Source organism: Prionailurus viverrinus, chromosome C2 (genome assembly GCF_022837055.1).
Source record: "Prionailurus viverrinus isolate Anna chromosome C2, UM_Priviv_1.0, whole genome shotgun sequence".
NCBI classification, from domain to species: domain Eukaryota; kingdom Metazoa; phylum Chordata; class Mammalia; order Carnivora; family Felidae; genus Prionailurus; species Prionailurus viverrinus.
The window spans coordinates 87,922,784-87,941,626 of NC_062569.1; the positions used below are offsets into that span (position 1 = coordinate 87,922,784).

The window sequence follows — 18,843 nt, forward strand, 5'->3', positions numbered from 1 at the left end:
AACCTTCTTTGCTGGAAGTTTGTCCCTCTGTGAACTTCATCTGTTGGTTCACAACCCTCGTTGGAGCTTCCTAGATATAATTTGAAACTGTACTCAGAGCACAGGGAGAGACTCATGAAAGAGACAGGCCACTCCAGCTTGGTAGGTGGCAGTTTTAATAATAGCAAAGGGAACTGACATTCAGGCTTGGGTGGCAGCAAGATGAATAAATCCCTGCACCTGCCCACCAAATCCCAAAAGTTTATGAAGAGGCCCTATCTGGGCTCAGTCACATTTACCATGCAGGTGCTTTTGACACCACATCACTATCTCAAGGCTATGTCCTTGAGTGGATAGCCTCCAGAAGTGGAAAAGGCAAGCAGAACCCACATTCCAAGAATAAGGAAAGGGGTGAGAAGCCTGAAAGTGCCTAGGCCCAGCTCAGTGAGCAATGGGGGTGCAGGACAGGTCACGTCTTTTTGACTACATTCATCAACATCATGCCTTCAACTAGTTATGAGCACTGAGGTTTAAAAAAAAGTTTGAGAACAGCTAGGGAACTAATGAAAACCCAAAAGAATAAGTATCTAAAAGAAAAAAAACAAAAAAGACTGAATGTTTCTTAAGTTCTTCTTTTGTTTAAAAGAATCAAGGCCTTTAAAATAAAATTCAGGAGGATGGTCTGATGTACTGACTGAGGATTTGTCTACAACTACTGGGAGTGCAGTCAAATATTTTAAACAAACCAGATTAGTATGTAAATATTCGGCATAGCAAGTAAATTGAAAAAAAATAGGCATGATCAATTAAATTACCATTATGTTATAACATGACCAGGGATAGAGTATGTATTCTCACTCTTTACTATCTGCTAGATTGGAAGAAATGTTAAAATGAGGAGGAAAAGTAGACATTTAATTGGCTTTGAAAAAAACCCAAAACTCAGCTCAATAGCCTGCCCAAGATGTACACTAGAGGTACAATCAACAACATGTTAATTTGTTATTTCTACTCTGATATATCAGCACCTTCCACGAATGGACAGGCTCAGACAACACAGACCACTGGAGTACCTCAAACCAGCATCATGAACAAGACCATGAGAGACTCTCAAACCAGCACTAACTTGGCTATGAGCAGACCAAATACTTCATCCCACCTAAGTACACAAACCCTTAGAGAACACAATTCCCAGGACACAGCCACCTATGGAAAAACAGGAACTTCATCTGCTTCCACTGTAAGCAACAAATCTTCCATGACGTCAGATATGTCCAAGTCACTGAACTCCACAGAGAACATTTCAGTCTTTTCTAGTGCAAGCAAAACACATGTCGTGACATCAGAGTTCCGCCAAACACTAATCTCCACAGACACCACTGTGGGAAACACACAAAACACATCATACCCTGAAACATCAAGTTTTACTGCTATCACATTAACAATCTCAGAGTCAACTGGACTAGAGGAACAGTCCATGGCACCCTCTTCCATCACTTCTGCTTCAGAGACAACAGTGTCTTCTCAACGCCACAGGACTCAGACGATGGACACCATCAGGGAATCTCAAACCAGCACTATCTCAGCAGTGATCACATCAACTCCTTCATCATCCCTAAGTGGACACACCCTTACAGAGAGCATCTCACAGGAGACTTCCACCTCTGGGGAAGCACGCACTTCATCTCCTTCCAGCATCAGCCACAAACCTTCCACAACGTCAGAAATGCCCACGTCAACAACCTCCATAAAGGACACTTCAGTCTCCTCCAGTACAAGCAACAGACATCAAATGACATCACAGGTTCCCCAAACGTCTATTTCCACAGACACCACTGAAGAAAACACAAAACACACATCATACCCTGAAACAGCAAATTTTACTGAAGTCACCTCAATACCCTCAAGGACATCTGGAGTAGAGGAACAGTCCACGGCACACTCTTCCATCACTTCTGCTTCAGAGACAACAGCGTCTTCTCAACGCCACGGGACTCAGACCATGGATACCATCAGGGAATCTCAAACCAGCACTATCTCAGTAGTGATCACATCAACTCCTTCATCATCCCTAAGTGGACACACCCTTACAGAGAGCATCTCACAGGAGACTTCCACCTCTGGGGAAGCACGCACTTCATCTCCTTCCAGCATCAGCCACAAACCTTCCACAATGTCAGAAATGCGCACGTCAACAACCTCCATAAAGGACACTTCAGTCTCCTCCAGTACAAGCAACAGACATCAAATGACATCACAGGTTCCCCAAACGTCTATTTCCACAGACACCACTGAAGAAAACACAAAACACACATCATACCCTGAAACAGCAAATTTTACTGAAGTCACCTCAATACCCTCAAGGACATCTGGAGTAGAGGAACAGTCCACGGGACACTCTTCCATCACTTCTGCTTCAGAGACAACAGCGTCTTCTCAACGCCACGGGACTCAGACCATGGATACCATCAGGGAATCTCAAACCAGCACTATCTCAGTAGTGATCACATCAACTCCTTCATCATCCCTAAGTGGACACACCCTTACAGAGAGCATCTCACAGGAGACTTCCACCTCTGGGGAAGCACGCACTTCATCTCCTTCTAGTGTCAGCCACAAACCTTCCACAGTGTCAGAAATACACACGTCAACATCCTCCACAGATGACACTTCAGTCTCCTCCCCTGCAAGCAAGTCACATGCAGTGACATCAGAGGTTTCCGTAACACCAGTATCAACAGACACCACTGGAGGAAACACAAAACACACATCACACTCTGAAACAGCAAGTTTTACCCCAGTCACCTCAACTCTCTCAATGTCAACTGGACTAAGAGAACACTCCATGGCACACTCTTCAGTCACTTCTGCTTCAGAGACAACAGCGTCTTCTCAAAGTCACGGGACTCAGACCATAGACACCGACAGGGAATCTCAAACCAGCACTATCTCAGCAGTGATCACATCAACTCCTTCATCATCCCTAAGTGGACACACCCTTACAGAGGGCACCTCACAGGAGACATCCACCTCTGGGGAAGCAAGGACCTCATCTCCTTCCAGCATCAGCCACAAACCTTCCACAGTGTCAGAAATGCCCACGTCAACAATCTCCACAGAAGACACTTCAGCCTCTGCCAGTACAAGCAACAGACATCAAATGATATCAGAGTTCCGCCAAACACCAATCTCCACAGACACCACTGTAGGAAACACAAAACACACATCATACCCTGAAACAGCAAATTTTACTGTAGTCACCTCAATACCCTCAAGGACAACTGGAGTAGAGGAACAGTCCACGGCACCCTCTTCCATCACTTCTGCTTCAGAGACAACAGTGTCTTCTCAACGCCACGGGACTCAGACCATGGACACCATCAGGGAATCTCAAACCAGCACTATCTCAGCAGTGATCACATCAACTCCTTCATCATCCCTAAGTGGACACACCCTTACAGAGGGCATCTCACAGGAGACTCCCACCTCTGGGGAAGCAAGGACTTCATCTCCTTCCAGCATCAGCCACAAACCTTCTGCAACCTCAGAAATGTCCCCGTCAACATCCTCCACAGATGACACTTCAGCCTCTTCCCATGCAAGCAACACACATCAAATGACATCAGAATTCCTCCAAACGCCTGTTCCCACAGACACCACTGAAGGAAACACAAAACACATATCATACCCTGAAACTGGAAGTTTGACCCCAGTCACCTCAATACTCTCAGTGTCAACTGGACTAAGAGAACACTCCACGGCACGCTCTTCCATCACTTCTGCTTCAGAGACAGCAACGTCTTCTCAAAGCCACAGGACACAGACCAAGGACAGCACCAGAGAATCTCAAAGCAGCACGAGATTGGCAGTGATCACAACAACCCCTTCATCCTCCCTAAATGGACACACCCTTACAGAGAGCATCTCACAGGAGACATCCACCACTGGGGAAGCAAGGACCTCATCTCCTTCCAGCATCAGCCACAAACCTTCCACAATGTCAGAAATGCCCACATCAACAACCTTCATAAATGACACTTTAGCCTCTGCCAGTACAAGCAACAGACATCAAATGACATCACAGGTTCCCCAAACGTCTTTTTCCACAGACACCACTGAAGGAAACACAAAACACTCATCATACCCTGAAACAGCAAGTTTTACTGTAGTCACCTCAACCCTATCAAAGTCAACGGGAGTAGAGGAACAGTCCATGGCACCCTCTTCCATCACTTCTGCTTCAGAGACCACAGCCTCTTCTCAGAGCCACAGGACCCAGACCATGGACACCATTAGGGAATCTCAAACCAGCACTATCTCAGCAGTGATCACATCAACTCCTTCATCGGCCCTAAGTGGACACACCCTTACAGAGGGCATCTCACAGGAGACATCCACCTCTGGGGAAGCAAGGACTTCATCTCCTTCCAGCATCAGCCACAAACCTTCCACAGTGTCAGAAATGCCCACGTCAACAACGTCCACAGATGACACTGCAGCCTCTTCCCATGCAAGCACTAGACATCAAATGACATCACAGGTTCCCCAAACGCCTGTTTCCACAGACACCACTGAAGGAAACACAAAACACACACCATACCATGAAACAGCAAATTTTACTGTAGTCACCTCAATACCCTCAAGGACAACTGGACTAGAGGAACAGTCCACGGCACCCTCTTCCATCACTTCTGCTTCAGAGACAACAGTGTCTTCTCAACGCCACGGGACTCAGACCATGGACACCATCAGGGAATCTCAAACCAGCACTATCTCAGCAGTGATCACATCAACTCCTTCATCCTCCCTAAATGGACACACCCTTACAGAGAGCACCTCACAGGAGACATCCACCTCTGGGGAAGCAAGGACCTCATCTCCTTCCAGCATCAGCCACAAACCTCCCACAGTGTCAGAAATGCCCACATCAACAATCTCCACAGATGACACTTCAGCCTCTGCCAGTACAAGCAACAGACATCAAATGACATCAGAGTTCCGCCAAACACCAATCTCCACAGACACCACCGTAGGAAACACAAAACACACATCATACCCTGAAACAGCAACTTTTACTGCACTCACCTCAATACCCTCAATGACATCTGGAGTAGAGGAACAGTCCACGGCACCCTCTTCCATCACTTCTGCTTCAGAGACAACAGCGTCTTCTCAAAGCCACGGGACTCAGACCATGGACACCATCAGGGAATCTCAAACCAGCACTATCTCAGCAGTGATCACATCAACTCCTTCATCGTCTCTAAGTGGACACACCTTTATAGAGAGCATCTCACAGGAGACTCCCACCTCTGGGGAAGCAAGGACTTCATCTCATTCCAGCATCAGCCACAAACCTTCTGCAACCTCAGAAATGCCCCCGTCAACATCCTCCACCGATGATACTTCAGCCTCTTCCCGTGCAAGCACTAGACATCAAATGACATCAGAGTTCCCCCAAACGCCTGTTCCCACAGACACCACTGAAGGAAACACAAAACACATGTCATACCCTGAAACTGGAAGTTTGACCCCAGTCACCTCAATACTCTCAGTGTCAACTGGACTAAGAGAACACTCCACGGCACGCTCTTCCATCACTTCTGCTTCAGAGACAGCAACGTCTTCTCAAAGCCACAGGACACAGACCAAGGACAGCACCAGAGAATCTCAAAGCAGCACGAGATTGGCAGTGATCACAACAACCCCTTCATCCTCCCTAAATGGACACACCCTTACAGAGAGCACCTCACAGGAGACATCCACCTCTGGGGAAGCAAGGACTTCATCTCCTTCCAGCATCAGCCACAAACCTTCCACAGTGTCAGAAATGCCCACGTCAACAATCTCCACAGAAGACACTTCAGCCTCTGCCAGTACAAGCAACAGACATCAAATGATATCAGAGTTCCGCCAAACACCAATCTCCACAGACACCACTGTAGGAAACACAAAACACACATCATACCCTGAAACAGCAAATTTTACTGTAGTCACCTCAATACCCTCAAGGACAACTGGAGTAGAGGAACAGTCCACGGCACCCTCTTCCATCACTTCTGCTTCAGAGACAACAGCGTCTTCTCAACGCCACGGGACTCAGACCATGGACACCATCAGGGAATCTCAAACCAGCACTATCTCAGCAGTGATCACATCAACTCCTTCATCATCCCTAAGTGGACACACCCTTACAGAGGGCATCTCACAGGAGACTCCCACCTCTGGGGAAGCAAGGACTTCATCTCCTTCCAGCATCAGCCACAAACCTTCTGCAACCTCAGAAATGTCCCCGTCAACATCCTCCACAGATGACACTTCAGCCTCTTCCCATGCAAGCAACACACATCAAATGACATCAGAATTCCTCCAAACGCCTGTTCCCACAGACACCACTGAAGGAAACACAAAACACATATCATACCCTGAAACTGGAAGTTTGACCCCAGTCACCTCAATACTCTCAGTGTCAACTGGACTAAGAGAACACTCCACGGCACGTTCTTCCATCACTTCTGCTTCAGAGACAGCAACGTCTTCTCAAAGCCACAGGACACAGACCAAGGACAGCACCAGAGAATCTCAAAGCAGCACGAGATTGGCAGTGATCACAACAACCCCTTCATCCTCCCTAAATGGACACACCCTTACAGAGAGCACCTCACAGGAGACATCCACCTCTGGGGAAGCAAGGACCTCATCTCCTTCCAGCATCAGCCACAAACCTTCCACAGTGTCAGAAATGCCCACGTCAACATCCTCCACAGAAGACACTTCAGCCTCTGCCAGTACAAGCAACAGACATCAAATGACATCAGAGTTCCGCCAAACACCAATCTCCACAGACACCACTGTAGGAAACACAAAACACACATCATACCCTGAAACAGCAAATTTTACTGTAGTCACCTCAATACCCTCAGGGACAACTGGAGTAGAGGAACAGTCCACGGCACCCTCTTCCATCACTTCTGCTTCAGAGACAACAGCGTCTTCTCAACGCCACGGGACTCAGACCATGGACACCATTAGGGAATCTCAAACCAGCACTATCTCAGCAGTGATCACATCAACTCCTTCATCATCCCTAAGTGGACACACCCTTACAGAGAGCATCTCACAGGAGACTTCCACCTCTGGGGAAGCACGCACTTCATCTCCTTCTAGTGTCAGCCACAAACCTTCCACAGTGTCAGAAATGCCCACATCAACAATCTCCACAGAAGACACTTCAGCCTCCTCCAGTACAAGCAACAGACATCAAATGACATCAGAGTTCCGCCAAACACCAACCTCCACAGACACCACCGTAGGAAACACAAAACACGCATCATACCCTGAAACAGCAAGTTTTACTGCAGTCACCTCAATACTCTCAAGGACAACTGGAGTAGAGGAACAGTCCACTGCACCCTCTTCCATCACTTCTACCCCAGAGACATCAGCATCTTCTCAAAGTTACAGGACTCAAACCATGGAGACCATCAGGGAATCTCAAACCAGCACTATCTCAGCAGTGATCACATCAACTCTTTCACTGTCCCTAAGTGGACACACCCTTACACAAAGCATCTCACAGGAGACATCCACCCCTGAGAATGCAAGCACTTCATCTCCTTCCAGCGTCAGCCACAAACCTTCCGCAACCTCAGAAATGCCCCTGTCAACATCCTCCACAGATGACACTTCAGCCTCTTCCCATGCAAGCAACTCACATGCAGTGACATCAGAGGTTACCATAACACCAGCATCAACAGACACCACTGTAGGATACACAAAACATACAACACACCCTGAAATAGGAAGTTTTACTCCAGTCACCTCAACACTCTCAAGGGCAACTGGAGTAGAAGGACACACAACACCCTCCTCTTCCATTACTTCTACTGCAGAGATGACAGCATCTTCTCATGACTACAGGACTCAGAGCATGGAGACCAGCAGAGAATCTCAAACCGACACTATGTCAGTCTTCATCACCTCAACTCCTTCATCTTCCTTAAATGGACACACTCTTACAGAGATCGTCTCACAGGAGATATCCACCTCTAAGAAAGAAAGCACCCTATCCTCTTCTAGTGTCAGCATTGCACCTCTAGCAACATCAGTTTTATTGACAGTACCAACCTCAACAGATACCACTGTAGGTAATGGAAAGGACACATCGACTCCTATTACTAGAACTGTTATTCCAGTCCCTTCAACAGTACCCATGAAAAGTGGACTAGAAGTACAATCAATTGCAATGTTTTCCAGCACATCTACTCCAGGAACATCAGCATCTACCCAGAATTACCAGACTCCAAGCCTAGAGACCACCAGAGAATCTGAATTCAGTGAAATTACATCAGCAACCACATCAGCTCTTTTATCTTTACCCAGTGGACATACTCTTTCAGGGAGAATTCCTCCGGCAATATCTCCTTCAGGTGAAGCAATCACTTCACCTACTTCCAGTGACAGTAAAACACCTTTGATGACATCAGAGACATTGACAGCCTCAACTTCAATAGACACTACTGTGGAAAATACAGGAGATACATCCCTACCTGTAACTAGTAGTTTTCCTCCATTCATTCCTAATGTTTCTACTACATGGCAGTCAGCAATACAACCAACACCACTGTCTATCAGTACTCCAGCTCCAAAAACATCTACAGTTTTCCATACCCACGCAGACACAGAGACAACAGGATGGCCTCATTCCAGCAGTTCAATGTCATTCATTCCAGATAAAACAACATTCACTTCCTCATCCTTCAGTGATAGCGGTCACACAACTCAGTCACAAAAAGAACTGTTTTCAACACCAATGGCTTCCACTATACTGGTTACAGAAAGTTCATCTTCTTCAATAGCTAGCAGTATTTCTTGGGTTACCTCTACAGTCTCAACAGTAGATGAAGAAGTGCCAACCCCACACTCCTATCTAAGCACATCTCCTCAGGAAACAACAGTGGCAATTTCCAAGTCTCACTGGACACAAGGCATAGGGACCACTGGAGATATTCATGTCAGCAGAAGCTCCAATGTAACCCAAACCATCAAAACAGTTACATCTGCATCTCCTTCATCCTTACTAAGTGAACACACATCTCAACAAACTATAACAGCAAGCCCAGCAAGGCAGTCAACACCACTCTCTAGCAGCACCTCTTCTCAAGAATCATCAGTTGTTTCCCAGATAGGTCATACTCAAGGTCCACGGACCACACAAGAATCCCAAACCACAAGTTTAATCTTCCCCATGACAGACACAATCAAGACAGTCACATCTGCAACTTCTCCTTTCAAATCAAGTGGACATTTGCCCTCAGAAAATGTTCCTCAGCATACACCCACCACAGGTGAAGTTACAACCTTCACACCAGCACCCTCAAGGGACAGCCACACAACTCAGGTCACTACCACTACCACAGAACTATGGACGTCACCAACCAGTGCTGACACCAGCCCGGGAACATTAAGAGGCACATCACTTTCCATTAAAAGCACCACTTTTCAGAGCTCTGTAGTTTCAACAACACTAGGCCCAAGAGGACAATCAACATCCCCTGCTTCTAGTGCCTCACCTGACACATCAGCCATTTCCCAAACCCACCAGACACAAAGCACAGTGACCACTGGAGAACCACATACCAACACACCAGCCTCCTTGGTAACAGATACCACCTTTTTGGCAGACACCCTCTTGGTGGGCACAGCTACAGCTTCTTCATCTACAGCAAGCAGCCAAACAACTTTAGGAAGTGCTTTCCCAGGAATATCCACCTCAGATAAGATCAAGAGTTTCTCACCAACTTTCTCCAGGGAAAACCACATAACTCAATCAAAAACTGAATTGTTGTCCTCTGCAGCAAGTCATGACACTACTCCAGGAACCATGGAATTGGTGTCCGTTATTGTCCCCAACACCTCTCAAGAAATATCAGCTGTTTCCCAGAAGGCTCAGACTCAAATTATAGGAAGCACCAGAGGATCTGAAGCCATAAGCTCAGTCTCCCAGGTGACTGACACCTTCTCAACAGTTACACCTCCACCTCCTTCATCTACACCAAATGTGCACATGTTACCAAAAACCACTGCCCACACTCTGTCATCTTCAGACACCAGCACAACACTTATCTCCAACCCAGTCAGAGACAGCCACAGAACCCAAACAGCAATGCCAACTTTGTTATCTGGGGCAACTGAAGGGCCGACTACTGTTGTCTCTACCACCCTGAGTGATGTAGCCTCTCATTCTCCTTCTACAGTTTTGGTCACAAGTGAAGTCCAGAGAACAGCTCCAAGCTCAGCCCTCCATAAAAACATGACTGCAGTGACCATTTCCCCTGTGGGTTCTGTCAGTAACTCCATGACAAATACCATGCAAGTCCCAACTTCCTCAGTGGGTGGGTCAAGCTCACCCATTTCTGAGCATCCTGCAACTGTTCAAACAGTAGCTTCTACTACTAACCCTACTACAAGGCCAATGTATATGAGTTCTAAGAATAATCATAACAGTGTTGCTGGATCCATACCAACTTTGTCATTTCAACCTACAACATATTCTTCAATCAAGACCACTCCTGATACTTCTTCAGTGTCTAAGTATTCTAAGAGTCCATTGCCTACTCTACAGCCATCCACAGACTATGCTTTCTCTGACTTTACTTCCTCTGGTAATATGGGCACAGCTCAGACCATATCAAGTTTCTATACTTCAACCAGTGACTCTTCATTCTCTCAGTCAGCCCCTGGCCCCGCAGTCACCTGGAGCTCCACCACTCTATTCACAGGGCACTCTGCTCCTCTGTCTGTTACCAGCACTTTCCCAGCATCCACTGCATCCTCAAGCTCCATTGTGAAGACTCAGACACCAGGTAGGTGGGGATTCCAATATCTCGGTCTCTTACAGTGGCCCCATTGGCTCAATTCAGCCTAGAGTGCTTGAGAGAGATGGTGAGTTGACACTACCAGGCTGGCATTGAGGACAGGTCCACAAGAAGATGAGGTGAGTGGGGGTGTGGTGAGTGACAGGCTCACCATTCCCTCTGTCCCAAGTAGACAATTGTTTATGTTCGTGGAGTGATTTGGTTATGACCAAAAGACATAAAAGAGACTTTCTAGCTCTCTCTTCCAGCTCCTGAAGTCTGTGACTCTCTTTGACTCTGCTACTTTCCGACTATAAGACCCACTCCAGTTTTCTCTCCCTGCATGCCCAGGAGCAATCACAACTTCACTGAGGACAGGCAGCCAGAGAAGCACAACAACATCACTACCACCAACAACCTCCCAGACCCTTACAACGTCCACTACCAGCACATCTACAAGCAAACACTCAACTGCTGTCCCAGTCCCTACCAAGCCCAAGAAAGGTAAGTGATTCTGTAGACCTGGGGCCCCTCTACCTTGGGTTGGAGAGGATTGAGTTAGATGTAGATGCTGTAGTTGTGGCAGCCTGATTGGATCTACCAGTGAGGACCCTTGTGGGTAGCTGGGGGAGCCAGTTCTGTGGATACCTCTACTGTCTCATCTGGTCCATGGGAAGTCCAGCTGTTCCCCATCTCCACTTTAGAAGGGTGATGTAACTGAATACTCAGTCTCAGCCTGCTTGCTCATGGACTACCCTCTCAGGTTGTGAGCTCTCACAGGGGACAATGAGACAGCATCAGAGCTGGGTGTTGAGGGCTGGCTTTGTACATAGCACTGGGCGAAGAGGTGGAAATAGAGAAATGATTAAGGTGCTGTTCAGTAAGAGATAGATCTGATGCCTGGATAGGTGCAATTAGAGGAATAAATGCAGGGTATTAGACACACAATGGAAGACCTCTAGGGGGCATTCGGGTGTGCTTAAGGTGAAGAGGAGGCTTCCTGGAAAGAACGAATAGGAGTTGGGGAAAGGGAAGTGTCCCAAGCAGACAGGAAGCTTGAACAGCTTGAATAAAGGTGTAAACATGAAAAGTAGTCCCAGTGTCGTACAGGGAGGAGATCCCAAAGCACTTGGGGATGCTGGAAGCAAAGTGAAAAGTGTTGAGAAATGGGGCTTCCATGTGAGGGACCAAGGAAGACATGGCTAGATTTGTATTTCTGAATGACGCTATGTTGGTTGGAGCATTGAATGAATTTGGAGGAGGCCAGGAAAGATGTATACAGACTGTTGTGGTATTCCAAGCAAACCAGGGGAGGACTGCCAGGAAAGAAAGGAGGAGAGCCATTTGAGAAATAGTTAGGGCAAGGTTTCTCAAACTAGAGCCCAAGTACTTCTAAGGAGTCCGAGGACAAATTCTGGGGGGTCTTCCAGTTTATCTAGAGAAATACCATCTTGGGAAATAAGTCTCATTCTACAAAATGGTATTTCAATTATTCATCTTCACAACATTGGAGGAGTTTTATCTTTGAATCCTTGAAGGAATAATTTGTTGGTATTCTGATAGCAGGACCTTTTTGGAAATGGATGAGAGTACCCACCGAAGGGGTAAAATGAAGAGATGGGTTAAATGCAAGTGGCGACGGGGAGAGAGGAGTCTTTGATGGCTCCCAGTTGGGTGGAGGAGAAGCTTGGGGAAGCTCTCTGTCAGCCCTAAAGAAGTCAAGGCCCATGAGAACTTCCTCCACTTCTTTGTACTGGCCCAGGTGTTTCCCTCTTTCCCTATGGACCAAGCGTTGGAGATCAGGAGTTTGTCAGGAGGACTGTGGACTTCACCTCACCACTCTTCAAGCCCCAGATTGGCTTCCCTCTTGGCTCCTCTCTCCGGGATTACCTCTATGTGAGTCTGCAGCTGCAGCCCAAAGGGCAGGACATGTGACCTGCTTTTCTCTCTAGGGCTAGGAGATGGCCTGTGACAACGACCATGGCAGAAAGGAAGGGGGAATGCAACAAGCAACACCTACTAGGCACCTACTGTGTCCCTGCCACTGACTCAGTTTGCATTCACATTCTTTAATGTCACAGTGCCAGCTGAGGAAGACTGGGAACTAGGCGAGGCTCCCGCTACCCTCATGGACAAAAGCGTCTTCACATCAGTATAGAGATCTTGGGGTCCAATAAGCTCTCCACTATTTTCAGGGGACCTTTTTATGAGTAGGAAGCTCTACTTGGGAAACAACCTTTTGATGCTGTTTACATTTTCTATAATTATTTCCTGGTTCCTCAGTCCAAGTTCCCCATAGCTTCTGGAAGAGAGTTGGAATGCTAGTCATGGCCCCTGCAGCTCTCAGGGGCGGGTGTGGGGAGCTGAGGCAGGACATGCTAAGATAGGGCAACACAGCGATGGGAGTGAAAGTAGCAATCCTCTTGGCCCCATCTGATGTGGATGGACCTTCAGAATGGGGCTGAGGAGATTCACCCAGAGGTCTCTATTCTCTGATGGGCCCATGTATAGGTGGGGTCAGCCACTGAAGCAGGGCAAAACATACCATGTCAGGAAGGACTTAGAACAGAGAAGTGTCCTGCAGGTTATGAGCATTTGAGTGTGAACTATGTAAAGTGGGCTCTCCCAGCAGGCGGGGAGATGAATGTATGACCTTGTAGAGGTTGTTGACATCTCTAAAGTTCTACCCAGAACTTGGGGGTCACACTTCTGAGGAGTTTGCCCAAGGCTGGGACATTTCCTTCCTGACTCCCTCCTTGAATACTAATCAGAAGAGTCTTTGTGTCCAGTTCACAGATAATGGCCAGATCATTTTCCCGGAGTCAGAGTACCAGATTTTCTCCTACCCCAATCCTCCCCTTAGAGGCTTCACAGGCTGGGACCCTGTGGCCCTGGTGGCTCCATTCTGGGATGATGCTGATTTTTCCAGCAGCCATGGAACCATATTTTACCAGGTAAGCCTTTCAGACTCCAGCATTCGGGATCCCTCAGCAGCCAGCAAGGATAGACAAAGGGCTATGTTGAGGGTGTGCAAGTGTTACTGCTGTCAGAGCCTGGGCTCGGTGTGGGCAGAGAGTGATGCTTAAATATGAGGGTGGAGAGGAAACTGCAGGACTGTTACACAGACTCAGGAATACCCTATCACAACCATGAGAAGACCTGCAGTTGGTACCCTCATTTCCTTGTCTTTTCTGCCTTCCTTTCCTAGGAATATGAGACACTCTATAATGAACACAACCTGCTAGTCTGGCAGGTGGAGTCTTGGATTAAAAAGTTCGCACACATCCGGAACTACAAAGCCAGGTGGACCCTAAAGGTCACATGGGTCAGTGCCCCTGCCTATCCTGCCCAGTGGACCTTTGGGGTGAGTGGACCAATGAATACCTCCCTGAGAACCATTTGGAAGCCAGATATCCTAGAGTGCTAGGCAGGGGACATTCTTCTAACTTCCTCTCTGATTCAAGGACACATTGCTGATTATAGCACCATTTCACCCCCACCCTGTTTACTGAGCACTCACCTAATACTCCTTGGGTTGAAACATTGGAAATGGAATTTTTGCCAGCTGTTGGCAATTTATATGGCTCAACCTGATATTATTATCCACATTTTAGAGATGAGGAAGATGATGGTTAGAGAGGTTAAGCAACCTGCTCAAGGTCACCCAGCTGGCAAATGACAAAACCAGGCTTGGAACTGAGGTTTTTCTGGACTTCCAACTCTGGCTTTCAGCTGCAAGGCCATCCTATAGAAATGGTTGCACCACACAGTGTCCTTGCTCTTCCTTCTGGGGACTCAGCTCTTATAGTCCTTGTGTGTGATCTAAAGTCACTCATTTCTTCATTGGTTCAACAAGTTCATTGGTTACCTACTTTGTACAAGCACAGTGCTTAGCATCTGCCTTCAGAGAACCTCCAGTCTCACCTGCTGTCATCCGTCTACAATATTTAGGTTAAGGGGACATTTGGACAATGTCCTTAAAAATATCCCAGGGAAACTAAATAGGCCTCTCTCAGCTCTCTGGGGTCATGGCTACTCTTTCTGAGGCCTGAGGCTTTCTCACACAGTCTTCTAACTAGATCCTAAACCAGAGCCCTTTATTGCCCCTCCCTGGACAGAAGTCATAAAGCAGGCAAATCCACCATGGAAGGGGCTTTGACACCCAGGGTGAAAGCTGCCCTACACCATCCCTAACTTGCTCTGGGTAGGCCAGGAAAAGATGATGTGGGTGCCTGGGCAGGGGTGTGGGGAGTGAGATGGGACATCAGGAAGGAGACCCCAGATCTCTCACAGGCATCCCTATGTTTGTCTCCAATCAACCTCCAGACCAACACCTACCAGGCCATCCTCTCCACAGACGGGAGCAGGTCCTACGCCCTGTTTCTCTACCAAAGTGGTGGTATGCAGTGGGATGTGACCCAGCGCCCAGGCAACCCAGTCCTCATGGGCTTCTCCAGGTAGGACACAGACAGACAGTCAGCACTGAGTAGAAAATAGGAAGTGGTGCAGGGCAGGGATTTTGCTGTGCACCCACCCCCATCCCCCAGGACAGGCATGAAGTCTCCTTACTGTTGCTTCTGACTCACCTACTCTGCCTCCTGCTTCTTGCTATTTCAAATTAAAAGATACCAATTCACTTGGCCATTCTCTTTCCCATCCCAGTCCCCACACATTGTAATAATTCCCAGAGCTTTGACTTCTCTGATATCTATGGACATTAGACAACCTCTCTTGACTTCTCAAATATCCCAATAGTAACAGCCAAGATTCATTACACTATTCATTTGATTATCACAAAAACCGCATGAAGGAGATACTCTTTGTTACCCATTCCGCAAGTAAGAAAACTGAGGTAAAAATAGATCAGTAATTGCCCAAAGTCACAGAGCTGGGAAGCAGCAAAGAAGGAACTGGAACCCAGACATTTGAAGCTGAAATCTGCCTTCCTGACTTCTGGTGGGCTGAGAATTAGCCCCTCACCCAAGGCACCAACAGTTTGTGTGGGGTCAGTGGGAAAGACAGAGAGTGGGGGCATGGGGCTGTGGATTCCTCTCTATGAAGGTGACTCGATCTCTGGCAACAGTTCTCAATCACAGCATTTCCAGATGCTGGTGTGTGCAATCAATTGCGAAGGTCACGTGTAATTTGCTACTGGTAATTGCTGCAAATTCTCTGAGATCATGTTCAGGGTTGCCCCTATAATTACATTGCTTTCACTTGCTTTCTGATGTGCTGTAAAAGAGAAAAGAGTGGAATTATCCAAGTAGCTAGGGATTTCACACCCTCCTGAGTAGCCCGTGGTATGTGTCACACCTGCGTGCCTCACCTCACCTGTGTCAGAGAGGAAGCAAGGTGAGGAGTCACTGCTCTGAGGCATGCACCCAGAGTGAGGCTACAAACTCCACTCTAGGATTTCCCTTTTCCTGGAGCAGTGCTGTGAGCCTCAACACCAAGGGTGGTACACCCATTGCATCAGATCCTCACTCAGTTCTGAGGGATCTACAGATGTTACAGCATTTAATCCTCACAATACTGTGAGGTGGATGCTACTGTTGTCTCTTTCCTACCAATGTAAAACCTACAGATACAAGAGGTTAAGTAACTTGCTCATGGCAACCATGTTACTAAGGGCTGGAATCGGGCATTGAATCCATGTTTGTCTAAATGCAGAGACTGGCTTTTAGCCCTCACCATGTACTGTCCCCTACACAGCCCTCTGTCCCATCCCCAGGTGAAGGGAAACTAATCAGAAGGAGGCCTGAACTCTGTTGTTTTCACACCCCTGTCTCATAACCAACTTCTTATAGTTAGCAACCAGATGTAGAATAGATTAGGGTCATCCCACCCTTCACCCCCCATCTCTGCCCTCTCCTGCCTGCTGCTGGGAGTCAGTGATGCTGGCTGACTGATGAACTGACTTCATAACTGACTGACAAGCTGATATCTAATAATTAGCTGGACCGAGTGACTGTCTTTCCAACTGACTGGATGAATGTATAACTTGCCGACTGAGAGGAAAGACCCTGGGAGTGACAGAGACCTGAAATTCTTTCCTTTGCCTGCAGTGGAGATGGGTATTTTGAAAACAGCCCACTGACATTCCAGCCAGTGTGGGAGAAGTATCATCCAGACCAATTCCTGAATTCCAACTCAGGTAAAAGCACCACCTCTCCACACATGAGCTGGACTCAAGTCCTTCTGTCCTCAACTCCAGGTGTCATGACAGTCCTAGAGAGGCAGCTCTGTAGCGTCTCCACCATCCCAAAGGGTGTCCCCGGCATCATCTGACCCCCAAGTGTAATCAGGACTTGGCACTACCCAAGGCACAGCTGGTACCTTCTGCACCCTCATGTAGTACAATCTCAATTGGAGCTATATGTCTTTTCCCTGGGATGAGGCAAACCCAGGTCTCTCAGTGGGGCCCAGAGCCTGGGAGTGAGGACAGGGTCATGGCAGGAGGTGGGGATGTGAATGGGCACTGAGGACGATACTCCAAGTGTCCTGTCCCGGAGCTGGAATGAGAATCCCGATGAGATCCCTTGAGGGAATCTACCAAGAGGAGTTCTAGAGGTCTGACATTCTTTCAGTCATCATTTGTTGAGCACCCACTGTGTGCTGGATGCTGTGCTAAGAGTCAGGAATATGAAGGGGGGAAAAAAAGGAAAAAGACTATGTTTGCTCTTTTTTTAAAATTTTTTTAACGTTTATTTATGTTTGACACAGAGAGAGACAGAGCATGAACGGGGGAGGGGCAGAGAGAGAGGGAGACACAGAATCGGGAGCAGGCTCCAGGCTCTGAGCCATCAGCCCAGAGCCCGAAGCGGTGCTAGAACTAACGGACCGCGAGATCCTGACCTGAGCCAAAGTCGGACGCTTAACCGACTAAGCCACCCAGGCACCCCCATGTTTGCTCTTAAATAGCTCTCACTCTAGTAAGAGGGCCAGTACTTCAGCATCAGGAGTCCCCATGGGACATGAATCGATATACTGTCCAGCGATCCCAAAGGGAAAGAAATTATAGTTTCCAAAATGTGAGTAGAATGAAGGACATTTTAGCATTAGAAATCAGCCATGTAGATTATGAAGTATAAATCTACTTCCATTTGTTCTGTGGCAAACTTGTGGTAAACAGAAGCTAAGTGGAATCATGGGTGCCATCTTGTGGAGATTCGGGCCCTCCTATCAAGATGCATCCACTTGAGACCTTGTGTGTGTGTGTGTGTGTGTGTGTGTGTGTGTGTTTGTGTGTGTTAGGGGGAGTATCTGATTTGTTTCCCATGATATCAGGCCATCGTGGAGAAGATCCATGAATAGAAAATCATAAACAATAATTATTTTCTTCAAAACCTTAACAAATTGTAGTTATCTTGATAATTTCTTCTTTTATGTGGGAACAGGGTCAAAATCTAATACATTATGTCCTGTTGTGTCTTACTGGATCCTGGAGCCCCCTTCTCACTCATGGCTATTGCAGTGGACAGTATGTAACTTACAGTTAAAGGTCAACTTAAATTCAAACCCCTGTCAAGGTTTCTTCTCCCACCTACTTCTCCTTTCCGAGGATGGCATCTGGACACAGTGGAAGCCTCCTCAGCCTCATGGTGCTGGAGTAAGCCCCTGCTTTGCATATCAACTTCTCTGTGGCTCTCCAACTGCCTTCTGTCCTGGCTATTTTGGCCACTGACATGTCTGAGCAGGGGGAGAGGGAGGGTCTGGGAAAGCAAGGTGTCTGAGCTGGTGGCTGGTGGTGTCACTTAGTGAGGTAGAGGATGCATGAGGAGAAACTGGTCTGGGGGGATTGGAAGGTGTTGGAGCTTAGAGTGGCAGATGGGAGGGTAGAGGATCAGTGGACTGAAGGTCAGGGCTAGGGTCTGGCTCTGAGTGGGTGTGGGCCTCCCTGCCCAGCACTTGTCCTAGGGTTTCTCCCCTAACATTCAAGCTTTAATGGTTTTTGGAGGTCACATGAAAGAGACCAATCTGAACTGGGTCCCGTCCCTGGAAGAGCCAT

The 18,843-nt window shown here is 47.5% G+C and overlaps 1 protein-coding gene across 1 annotated transcript in view; it reads left to right on the forward strand.

Moving 5' to 3' along the window:
* The first annotated feature begins 1,066 nt into the window (after nucleotides 1-1,066).
* MUC4 (mucin 4, cell surface associated) overlaps nucleotides 1,067-18,843 on the forward strand; it is a 33,043-nt gene continuing 15,266 nt past the window's right edge. The window contains exons 1-7 of the mRNA XM_047874008.1: nucleotides 1,067-10,844; nucleotides 11,187-11,339; nucleotides 12,598-12,731; nucleotides 13,625-13,789; nucleotides 14,044-14,199; nucleotides 15,162-15,292; nucleotides 16,901-16,989. Coding sequence (XP_047729964.1) covers nucleotides 1,067-10,844; nucleotides 11,187-11,339; nucleotides 12,598-12,731; nucleotides 13,625-13,789; nucleotides 14,044-14,199; nucleotides 15,162-15,292; nucleotides 16,901-16,989 — 10,606 coding nt within the window. The remainder of the gene's footprint in view (nucleotides 10,845-11,186; nucleotides 11,340-12,597; nucleotides 12,732-13,624; nucleotides 13,790-14,043; nucleotides 14,200-15,161; nucleotides 15,293-16,900; nucleotides 16,990-18,843) is intronic.